This window comes from Pongo pygmaeus, chromosome 3 (assembly GCF_028885625.2).
Source record: "Pongo pygmaeus isolate AG05252 chromosome 3, NHGRI_mPonPyg2-v2.0_pri, whole genome shotgun sequence".
NCBI classification, from domain to species: Eukaryota; Metazoa; Chordata; class Mammalia; order Primates; family Hominidae; genus Pongo; species Pongo pygmaeus.
The window spans coordinates 41,811,806-41,823,956 of record NC_072376.2 but is presented as its reverse complement, the minus strand read 5'-3'; the positions used below and the strand labels follow the sequence as shown (position 1 = coordinate 41,823,956).

Genomic DNA, 12,151 nt, shown 5'->3' with positions numbered 1-12,151 from the left:
AGCCTGAAACCTGGAAAATGTCTTTTGGGAAGAAGATGCTGCATAATGATACATTGCCATCCTCTAGTCTCCCGTAGTCATTTCAGTTTGAAACACCAAAGACTTTCCAGCACCCCATCCACAAGGCTCTGCTAAGGAAATCAGACCACCTGCTGCTAAAGCTGCGACTTCCTCAAAGCAGTTACATATTTTAGTGTCCCTCAGGGTCCATGGGTCTGTAATGCTAGATCATTTAAAAAGTAGAGTAAGAAAGCAACTCTGTAAAAATGGCCCTTTCTCATTTCTCATATCTGTTTATTTCACTGACAGAAACAAGTTTTACAACTATTTGCAGAACTGCTGGAGTTTTAGATTAATTAGGTTTCTTGCCTTCATGTAGCTAATTTCCAATGACAATAAAATATGTCTAATAATACCAGTTAACCTCCCTAGACTTTAAAATATATATGTGGAAGATTACTACAAATGTTAACATTTCTAAATATTTTTTCTTCGGTTTTTGCCTAAATGTTTGCATAATTCATTTACACAATGAGTTCATTTTGCAGAGGATCCTTTTTTTGTATATGATATTGTTTCATTTCAGGGTCTTAGAAAAATTGGCAAAATACAGAACTAACATAACACAGCAATTTAACTAAAGCTTTTATAGTGGGAAAAACACAAGATGGAAATTTTTCAGCTGAATCAGTTCCAGTTATTAAAATTGCATAAACATTTGCTGCAACACATATGGATTACTTATTTGTTTCTCATGCCTATTATGTTCTTTAATATCAAAACAAAATTTTATAAATCAAACAATGAAGAAATGGCATGATTTGGAAGATGGATGATGTCTATAAGTACATTTCAGAATTATTACTCAACTTCATATATTCAACAAATATTTGAGTTTCTACTGTGTGAGACACTGTTTTATGTGAAGTTGGGGGAGAAGATGCCTTATTTTTTACAACATGCTTTTAGAAGTTACATAATTATCTGGATTTGTATCTGAGGAGACAACTATTCTAAACACTCATTGAAAAATACTTTCCTTGTTATTTCACCTATCATAATTATTTTTTCTGAAAACAGTTTATTTTAAAATTAAGGAACACATGTCATACCATATTAGTGGTAGTGAATTTTTTCTAGTTAAAAAGTCTATGAAATGTCTTCTTTGTGTAATGTTAGTTAATATTTACTTTAATATTTTTAACTAAAAAATATTTTGCACCAAAACGTGCCAAATATGAAAAAAGTAGTAATTTTTTTATTCTAAAAATTGCCATGCTTAGAATATATGTAGTAAGTTTTTAAAAGTGAATAACACTACTGATGTTTTGTATTTTTTTATTTAAATTGGGTTATACTGGCTCTGTGTTGCCATTTGACTTAAATATAACTGAGTGGGGGGTGGTGAGGAGATCTTACTTTTTACTGGGAGAAGGATTATTGGGGACAAAACTCCTTAGGGAGAAAATGTCCTCAAAAGTCTGTCTAAATACTTGAAATCTCATTTGCTATCTGAGAAAATGTGTAAAAAGAATCACTAGGCTGCGGATTTCTCAAGCAATCTTTTGTTTAAGTCTAACTCTCTTTGGTGGTCCTGTGGGCACACTGGGGTCTCTGCCGAGTTGATAATTCATTTCACACGTTTGCACCTGCTCTGCAGCCTGACCGAGAGGGCGCAACTGCTCAAGAACGTCTTTAAGAAGAACCACGTGAACTTGTACCGCTCTGAATCCTTGCAACAAAACCTGCTCCGTGAGTTTTTGAGTTTCTTATTTTTAAATAAATTCTCTGCCATTGCTGTATCATAGCATTTATACAATATCCTGACTTTAGGGATATTTATTTAAAACTAATGTCTAAAACAAGTTTTGCATATTTGCAACCTGTAAATAACAGAAAATCCATTGGTCAGAACCATTTTTCACTTTTAACAGAAGAGATAGTTAATTTTAAAATCTTGCTGTTTCACTTAAAGAAAAACAGTATTTCTACATTCCTTGCTTCCTCAAATCTTTTTCTTTAAAGCCAGTAAATCTTAATTCTTAAAAGCTGCCCCGTCTTGTTATCTTTTCTACTTGAATAACTTTGCAAGAGCCTTTCAGCTTTCATACAACACAAGGAAGCATACATTTTCCCCTTCAGAAATATTTATGAATATTTAGAGTTGTGTAAGACATTATTAGATATTGTGCCCTCTTAACATTTCAAGATCTAAAAAAGAATGTAAAATGTAAAGCCCTGTAGTAAATGTATTTGTGCGAGTAATATATCTTTTGTTTCATGTTGTTTCCACATATAATTTATTTTTACTTACATATACTCATGTCTAATGCTTTTGCTCTTTATACTTCAAGAGGCCTTTTCTAAAGATGTGATCCCCTTGGGGGTCATTCCTTATGCCCATGCCTTGTTGGGGCATGAGTGAGTTTATTTGTGATGCTAGAGCCAAGGGGAATGTCCTCTGAAGGAAGGAGACCACTTGCCACCATTAGCAGCTATTTGTGTTTATCTCCTCCTCCTCGCCTTTTTAAATTGACAAACAATAATTTTCTATATTTATGGAGTACAAGGTGATGTTTTGATGTACAATTGGCCCTTTCTATCTGTGGATTCAACCACATCTGTGGATTCAACCTGCTGTGAGTCAAGTATATTCAAGGGGGAAAAAAAATTCTCAAAGTTCCTAAAAGCAAAACTTGAACTTGCCATGGATGAAATACTACATTGAATCCACTAGAATGAACTGATGTGGGGGCATTGTATTAGGTATTATAAGTAATCTAGAAATGATTTTAAGTCTACGAGAGGATGTGTGTAGGTTATATGCAAATACTGTGCCACTTTATATAAAGGATTTAAGCATCCGTGGATTTTGATATTTAAGGGGGTCCTTGAAGCCATTCCCACAGATACCAAGGGGACTGTACATGGTGGGATGGTTGAATCAATTACATTATTCACCACGTCACCTACATATCACTTTTCCTTTCCTCTCATCCACCTGACCTATGTGGAAATATGTGAGCCCACTTGACTCAACTCCCTCACCCCCTCCAGAATTGGGGAAGCAAAAATTAGAAGAGTTGGAGTTGACTTATGGGACAGAGGATTTAGGGGAATTGAGGGTGCCTACTCAGTCTTCTAGGGAGAAGAATTCCTAGAATCTAAACTGGCAACCTATGATCATCCCACTCTTTATTTTGAAGTTAAGTCTGTATCTTTTCTAGGCATTAAAAATCAGTGTCTCCATGCTTTTGAATGTGGGAAGGCTGCATTTGTTCCCCAAGCTAGAAAATGAATACCCAAAAGTCAGAATAACAGTGGTTTCCAGTGCCTTTGTAAGAATTTCTGTTTTATCATTAACCTACAGATGGGTATGCGTTCTCTCAAGATGAAAATGGAATCGTTTCACAGTCTGAAGTGATAAGAGCATATGATACCACGAAACAGAGGCCCGATGAATGGTGATGGGGAGAGCCTGAAAGGCAGGCTCTGTTACCTCTCTAAGGAGAGCTACCAGGTTGTCACCGCAGTCTGCTAACCAATTCCAGTCTGGTCCATGGAGAGGAAAGGTGGATCTGAGCTCATCTCGCTGATGGACATTCAGATTCATGTATATTATAGACATAAGCACTGTGCAACTGTACTGTAACACCATCTCTTTTGGATTTTTTAAAGGTATTTGCTAAGTCTTTGTAAACGGAAATTGAAAATGACCTGGTATCTTGCCAGAGTGCTTTCTTAAACGGAGAATAAGTCAGTATTCTTATGCCATTACTCTGGGGCTGTAACTGACTGTCAATTTATTGGCTGTACCACAAGGTAACCAACCATTAAAAAACTCTAAATGTTATTTAGTTAAAGGGACTCTTGATATCCAGACTTAGATTTCAGGATTATGCTGAAACAAACCAGCATTCTTCAGGAACTGACTCACCTTCCTGAGCAAAATTTCTAAACAAGGCATTAACAAGCATTGTGTCAAAAATTGTCTTGATAAATGTTTGCCAAAGAGGTTCAGTAAGTGTTTTTCTAGTTCAGTAGTCATGTGCCCAGAAATGTAAGAGAAAGTTTACTTCCAGTTCTGCTGTAAGATCTGCATGCCTGACTTTTCAAATGTAAGAGTGATTTACAAAAATGAATATTTCAAGGCATTTGCTACTAAAATCGGTGATGTTGCACCTTTGGCCTTACAAATGCTTCTTTGTTGTTTGTCGTGTTTATTTGTTAGAGGACACACGTGTTAATGTGACTCTGTTGTTATGACACTGATTTTTCAAACTGTATGTATGTTTCAGGTATTTCTGATGAAGTTTCATCATCATTTAGATTTTTCTAAAAATCTGGCTAATGCAATAGATTGAGTGATGTCATTTTGTCTTAAAGTTTTTCCTCTTAAGAAACATATGCTACATATTTACGTGGGACTTCCAAAGCTTCTGTTGCAATATTTGGAATAATATGTCAGATAAATGCATGGGCTTTTGTCCTGTGTTCCAGTTCCCACTAGAGATGCCTGCTGTCTTGTGTAGCACACCCGGTGTTATGGTGACTGCCCCCTATACTGAAGACTGAAAATTATTTCACAGTTCACTCATCAAATAGTTCCCAAAATTCATCACATGCTGCTTATTGGGACAAATAAGTAGTACATTTTCCCCATTTAAGAAATGCGGATTTTACTCAAGCCCGTAACTTTACAGTCAAAGGACACGTTCATCATGAGTAGCTTTTGTTAGTATGTTTTAAAATGTATGTTCAATTCAATTATTTTCAGCATTTACAAGACATCTGAAAATGGCTATTTTGCTACCAACAGTAAATGAAGGGGCTGTTTAAAAACCACAACCAGTTTTCTACACTATTTTTTAAATAATACTTTCATTTGAAAAAAAGGAATTAGTTTTCAGATACACTTCAGAGATTGAAGCAAACTATTTGCCTTTTACTCAAAAGCCTGCTTGCCTTTACATGGACTTACCAGCAAAATAGGTAGAACTTTCTCTTTTAAAAAAAGTCAACTACAATTGAGAGGAGGTGATTTTTTTTCAGATCGCTTCTTGAGTTTAATATTTTCACATTCTTTTCACCCTTTTTCTCAATCTAGATTTAAAATTAGGATATATGTCATTTCCTTGTCTGTATTTGTAGCTCCTTAGTTACCAGTATGCCTCTCCATTTTCTACAAATAAGAGGTTATAACACATATACATAATTCCAACCTTAAGGGAACACACGTTTACATACTTTACTTCCCAAGCCCTTCCTGTTCGGGATACAGATTAAAAGAGTCATGAATCAACACATCTAGCAAGACCACAGGTATAAGAGTCTAAGATCCTCTTCAAAATTCTGAAGTCCCAGTCTTTACCTGTCCAATGAATGAATATTCAGAGCAGCTTTTCCTGGGCTTCCCAGTGGTGATAGCTGAGGTCAAACCACAAAAAATAAGAAAGCAAGAGTGAAATGCACCCCTCCAGAGAACCACTTTATAGTGTTTAACTCTGTTAATAGAGAAGAGCTGCTTCTGTTTGCCCTCACTTCATCAGTGGCACCCTTCTGCAGAATTTTAATATAAAAACATTATGGATATAATAGAACTGGATTTTCTGACTTAAAAATGTAAGTTTTATTTTAATCTTGAAACATGGATTATTTCTGTGGAGCTCTTAAACATGAGAAGAATACTTACTGTTGATAATGTGTAACATGATCTGAAATGTGACTAATTTGAGCCTCTTAGTCCCATTGTCCTCTTTTTGAATTATTGACATTGTCAGTCTCTTTGCTTCCTAGGTGAGACTTGGAGTTTGAGGGACAGGGAATGACCTTCTTGGTGAAACTTAAAATATAACATTGCAATTGCAGTGACTTTACAGTGTTAAATTAGAGAAAATAGTCTGATTTTTTAAACCTTCCTTAACTGGAAAAAAGTCACATGGTTTTACCAGGATTGAAATAAACAGTCAAAGTGACTTTTAACATGTGTTTTTTTGAAATAAAGGGTACGTACTCTTCAATTAAAAAGTTCCTTATAGGGACTCTGGCAAATGCTAACACAGTTGCTTTACAATGTTTACAATTCAGAAAATACGACTTATAATAGAAAATCCTCATTCATTTAGCATTGAAAAGCTGGAAGTTGCTTCTTTAATGTTGAATAGTACTCTGTGGTATTGAGCATGGACTTTCTAAATGTTTTATATATACATATAAAAATATATTGGTGTCTCACACCCAGAAAGATGTTATATTGTAGAAATTATTAGCAGGAAAACAGTGTTTCTCAGGAACGTTGTAAATTTTAAATGATATATGTACTTCCCGTCCTCCCACCTCCACTCTGTGCTCTAATGTGAGACTGCTTCAGCAGTGTTGCTAAGTTAATGGGAAACTTTTTCTAATCAAGTCAGGTGAATGTGTATTCTGCTAAATAATGTTAGCCATTTATATGAATTGTATGGTCATTAAATGGAATCAGTGATTCCTCTTTAATTTCCAGAGGGGAAATGAATTATGGAAATCAATCAGCATTCTGATCATTAAATTTTATACTATAATTTTGCCGTTCAGCATTCTAAATATCCAATGTGAAAGTCACATGATAATTTGTTTTGCATTGCGTGCACTGTACAACACTTACAACTTGTCATTTAAAATGTTTTTTCAGGAAATGAATGCTAGTCAGAAAGTAATAGATTGTATTATTCATAGTTTTAAAATTATGACAATGTCATAATTATTACAAAGCTAAATAATCGTGTTTATTTTTGTGCAGTTGCCCTTTGATAGTTCCTGGTTTTAAAACCTATTAAGTGTATAATCTTATAAATAGTCATCTACAAAATTTATGGAGAAAATGCCCAGCCCATTCACGTCACATGGACCAGGAATTCTTTTTGTAAATGACTTAAGGTAACACCATGCAATTCAGTGCCTAATAAATGCTTTTCAATGATGAACATTTCTATAATGATTCGTAAGATACCATAGTCTGATTTTTCTCACATTAAAATAACTGAAGTCACTTGTGTAACGTAGTTATACTTTGCTGCATTTTAATTAACCTTCAACAGCTATTAAAGTGGAATGTAAGTTAAATTTTGAAGGAAAGGAAATAAATGTTTTCCATATTTCGTCTTGATTTACTTTCTGTATGAGAACAGCTGTGTTTCTGATAGGTTTATGGTTTGCATGAATTCATATTTAAAGTGATCCAGGCCAATGCATGGCTATTGCTGTAAATCTTGATGTTTATTTCTGCCTTGTAAAGTTCTATCATGGCCTACCTGGAATTTAATATTCAGTAGACAAATTAATTGGTCCTCTGCACAACTTTTTTAATAAGTAGATGATTTTACAAAGAAATTTGAACAAATTTAATTTAATCTTTTGTTTCGCTTGCCTCTAAGAACTTTTCTTAATAAAGCTCCCAAAACTTCTCAGCAAATAAATCTCCCTTAAGTAGGAAAACTAGATTTCGTATTTGCTTACTTTGAATTAACAGCGACTTTCCACAGGTAAATCTGTTCTTGCAAAGATGTGAGCAGAATAGTTAAAAATAATATTTTTATGTTTCATGGTTCTAAATGGAAGCCATAAATGCAGTAAATACTATCTGTTGTTTAACTACTTTAATCATCATTTTTTACATTTTCAAGTTTATTAGGTTAAAAAAAACAGGGCAGCCTTGGAAGGCAGCTACTACAGAAAACTGCAGTTTTGTGTTAAAGATAAAGTAGTATTTTCAGCTCCCTGAAAAACCATTCCTGCTGAAACTGCTGTAGAAATTGTGAAGCTGCATGAGTGGAGAGTATTGAATCTGTGGTTATAGTAGTTTTCTCAGGTTTGTTTATGTTGATGTTTGATGCACTGTGTTTTATAGTTATTAAAATTGAGTAATATTATTTCTATGCAGTGTTATGTGTCATTGGCCTTTTGTGAATGTGCATGTTTTAAACTGCAAATTTTAAACATTTTGTCCTCTAATTGTTATTAAAAATGAAATAAACTTTACCATTACTTAAAATTGTTGAAGTTTTGATTGCTAGTTCTAGAAATTATATTGCTTTCTAAAACCTTCAAATCCAGCAGTAACTAGTCTGAGAAGGTGTATCCCAGTGATTTATAAAATATCCCTTCATTTTAATCCAGCTAAATCAAACATGAAATGGAGTGTATTAACTCTAGTTTGGTAAGATGGGTAGTTTTTATAATTAGCAGAATTTTTAATAAAATTCCTGTATTTTGTCACTTCAGTACGAAAAGCCTCCCAGGATTGCCCTGTTGCATATTTAAATCAGCTTGCAAGTAAACAGCTAATTCATGGTTTCAACCTTTTATGTTGGATGAATTTGTTTTCTAAACCAACTAAACTGTTTTAAGTTCATGAGAAAGTGCTCAAGTTTAGCCAATAACATTTGAAGGCAGTAACCAGAAAATAATAAAATTGAGCACATGAGACAAAAGTATAGACAGCATCAGAAATGAGAACAATCACTTCAGCAAAAATAAGTATCCTCTGGTAAAAGAGAAACAACTGAAGATACAATTAGGTAAATTACTAGAATAGGATTAGTTCTCAAAGAGGCGCTGGAGAGGCAATTTGAGGGGCATCTGATTTTATTAGACTGAGGCCATGCGTGCTTAGCTGCTTGGAGCCCCATGTCCTCTCCCACAGTCTTCCCAGGGATGACAATTGGGTGGGGACCTCCATGCAAAACCACAACAAAACAGTTCATGGATATGTTACCTCTGAATTCTATCAAATAATTTTCACATTCAACTCCATTCTCCTTAAAATAAGCACGTGCTTCCACTGACCTATATTTTAAGATGCCTTCTAATACTACCATAAGCAAAAAGCAAACTGGAAATACATTTCCATAAATTCAATATGTCATCTCCATTTAAATTTTGTTTTTGTATGCATAGGGCGTCTCTAACCTAAAGTTTTCATTTCAGTAACACAGAGCTACCTCACTTTAATGAAGAAAGGTCTTCCTAACCTGGATAATTTCATGAATAGGCTAATAAAATTTGTTGGAAAATATGAAATACCTCTTGCCATTCAGTTTTTATTACTTTCAAGTCATGAAACTAGCAATTTAAATAAGGATTTCTTGTCAGAATAATTTCATTAACTACTGTTTAATTGCAATTTTAAAATAGCCATGTACATATAAAAATATGTTAACAGTTTGTTCCCTTAATAGTTTAACATGCCTGTAAATTATTAGTTTTCCTGAACATATACTAAATAAATGTTTTAGATTATGCAAAGGTAAAATGATCCCAACCCAGTGAAATTTGTCAAATTCCTGGTTGTGACTGTATCTACTTTCAGGAAGTTTTTTGATTATCTCATTTTAGAAAATTTCCTATGGATTCAAGTCAACCTGGTAAATTCTTCACCATGAGAAGTAGCTAATAATAACAAAAAACAGGTGGGGAAAATAAGGAATTATCCATTTGGACAAGTGTACAATCTGTTCACTTTGGAACATAAGCATTTTAAAGCAAATTTACTATGTCAAATGTGCGTTTTTTTTGTTTTTTTTTTTTTTTTGGTTAGAAAAGCACATTTATTTTAAAATAAATTTGTCTCCAAGGAACAGTTATTTTTTTGTTTCTGAGACGGAGTCTCACTGTGACACACAGGCAATGTGCAATGGCGCGATCTCAGTTCACTGCAACCTCCGCTTCCCAGGTTCAAGCGATTCCCCTGCCTCAGCCTCCCAAGTAGCTGGGATTACAGGCGCCTGCCACCACACCAGGCTACGAATGTGCTCTCTAAAGCAGATGATGAAAGAAATGTACAGACCATGAGTACCCAACAGGATGAGAGGATGCCCTACTCCAGACGAGCAGGAAGTTGGCCAAGTACCAAAGGGGCCCATGGGTTATCAAGGACTTACTCGATCAAACTGTAGGACCATTTTCTCTGTTCCCTACCCCTAATCAACAGTGATATCTGCCCTCCCGCAGTACTTAGCCTTTCATTTTTATTCTAAGGTATTTCATCTGCTTTCTGTTATTTATCCTTACTACACAGCTTTCTGCCCATTAGAATGCAAGTGACCTGAGACAGTGTCTGTAACTTCTTACTTCTCAAGGCAACCATAAGCAAAAAGGTAGTGCTAATGTCTCTATTTTACAAATGAGAAAACTGAGACAGTGAATTTAAGTGGCCCAAAGTCACTCCACTTTTAAGTGACAGAGCCAGAAAAACTAACCCAAGCATTACAGCTTCAAAATCCATGCTCAATCACCCTCTGGAATCCCATTTCTCACGTGTAAAGGGAGAAATGTTTATCATCTAGTGTTTTTATTCATGCTTCATTTTATTCCACATTCTCATAATGCAGCATAAGCTCTCCTTGACTTACAATCCCCTGATATCAATAGGATATGTATAATATGATGCAATTGATCACTTTTTCCCCAATAGATTTTCTGAAAAGTACATTGGATATTTTTGTTTTCCTCACAAAATTAGACCTCCTAGGCCTAATGTCACACAGAATGTAGAATTTCAAAGTAGACCACCTGGGTTCAAATCTGTCCCCTATGGTATTATCCGTCCTTGGGCACAGTGTTTAACCTTCTCGCCTTGATTTCTTCATCTGCAGGATAAGCATGATGATAGTCCCTTCTTCAGGGTTGTGAAGATTCAGTGATACAATTCATAAAGCACTTGGGACACACATGGTGCTTAATAAATGTTATCCATTATTGGCATAACGACCTTTCAAAATGCAGAACTTCTATTTTTCACAATAATCGTGGCATGAGGATGTTGGATTCAAATTCTTTCTGAAAGTAACAAAAGCAGACAGGTTTCCCCTGTATTTTGGTGGTTTAGCAGATTGTGATGAGCAGTTCCTTGGAAATTCCAAAAGATTTTATTTGACCTTTGCAGCCTAATCTTTCTAAAATGGAGATATGATCCCATCCCCTCCCCTGTAAAATCCTTCCAGACTCCCTCTTGCATTTGACATCTATTCAAATACCATGGTGTTCAATATCTTTAATCTGCCCCTGCTTCTCTCTCCAGCCTTACTCTTCTTCTGGATTCTTTGTTTGTTTGTTTTTGTTTTTGTTTTTGAGACAGAGTCTCGCTCTGTCACCCAGGCTGGAGTGCAGTGGTGCAATCTCAGCTCACTGCAAGCTCTGCCTCCTGGGTTCATGCCATTCTCCTGCCTCAGCCTCCGGAGTAGCTGGGACTACAGGCGCACCCACCACGCCCGGCTAATTTTTTGTATTTTAGTAGAGACGAGGTTTCACCATGTTGGCCAGGATGGTCTCGGTCTCCTGACCTCGTGATCCACCCACCTCATGATCCACCCACCTCTGCCTCCCAAAGTGCAGGGATTACAGGCATGAGCCACAGTGCCCGGCCTTCTTCTGGGTTCTTAAATGTTCCTTGTTCTTTCAGGCTCATGGGTGGGTGCTTCTGTGCCTCTCTATGAATTCTTTACTCTGCCTGATATATTTTTTCCCTTATTTCCAGCCCCCTTCTCTTTCTCTGCCCTGTCTTCAAGTTCTACGTGTCTTTCAAGGCTCGGGTCCAATGTCAACACCTCCAGGATGAACAGTGTCCTTTGTAAGTGCTGCCAGGGTATCCTGCTCTCCCCTGTAATTGCAGTTACCACAAAGAGCAGAAAAAGATAACATGCTTCTTTTATAAAGCATCTATAACATTTTATCACAAGTATTTGTCTTTGTCATGATGCTGGAGCCTATAGTAGATAGTGGCTCCTTGAGTTGGAAGTGCATTTTAATCATCTTTTATTCATCTCACTCAGCACCTGACCCATAAGTGGTGTTCAGCAAAGAATTGTTGAATGGGACAATATCTAGAAATCTGCCACAGGATAGGCTTTTTACCTAAAATTGTGAATAATAATATCAGCTACATAGCTTCCAGAGAGAAGGTCAAAGGCATGTACTGCATATCACTAATTACTTGGTGATATGATTTGATCTAGTATCACTGAATGCCATATTGCAATGAGGTACACAACATCTCTCTAATTTTAAACAATTTATGGCCAGTTAAATTGACTGGGGCATCCTCCTCAGGAAGGGAAATTTGCAGATGTGAACTCTCTATGAATTCCTTAGCATTAACTTGTCTAATGGACATAAA

At 35.7% G+C, this 12,151-nt stretch overlaps 1 protein-coding gene across 9 annotated transcripts in view; it reads left to right on the top strand.

Annotated features, from left to right (window-relative positions):
• The window catches only part of ATP8A1 (ATPase phospholipid transporting 8A1), a 256,747-nt gene extending 248,718 nt beyond the window's left edge, over window positions 1–8,029 (top strand). For all 9 annotated transcript variants that reach the window (XM_063663611.1, XM_054484585.1, XM_054484583.1 and 6 more), the window contains 2 exons: window positions 1,661–1,752; window positions 3,371–8,029. In XM_063663611.1, the coding sequence (XP_063519681.1) occupies window positions 1,661–1,752; window positions 3,371–3,468 (190 nt within the window). In that variant the 3' untranslated portion in view covers window positions 3,469–8,029. The remainder of the gene's footprint in view (window positions 1–1,660; window positions 1,753–3,370) is intronic.
• Window positions 8,030–12,151: the final 4,122 nt, after the last annotated feature.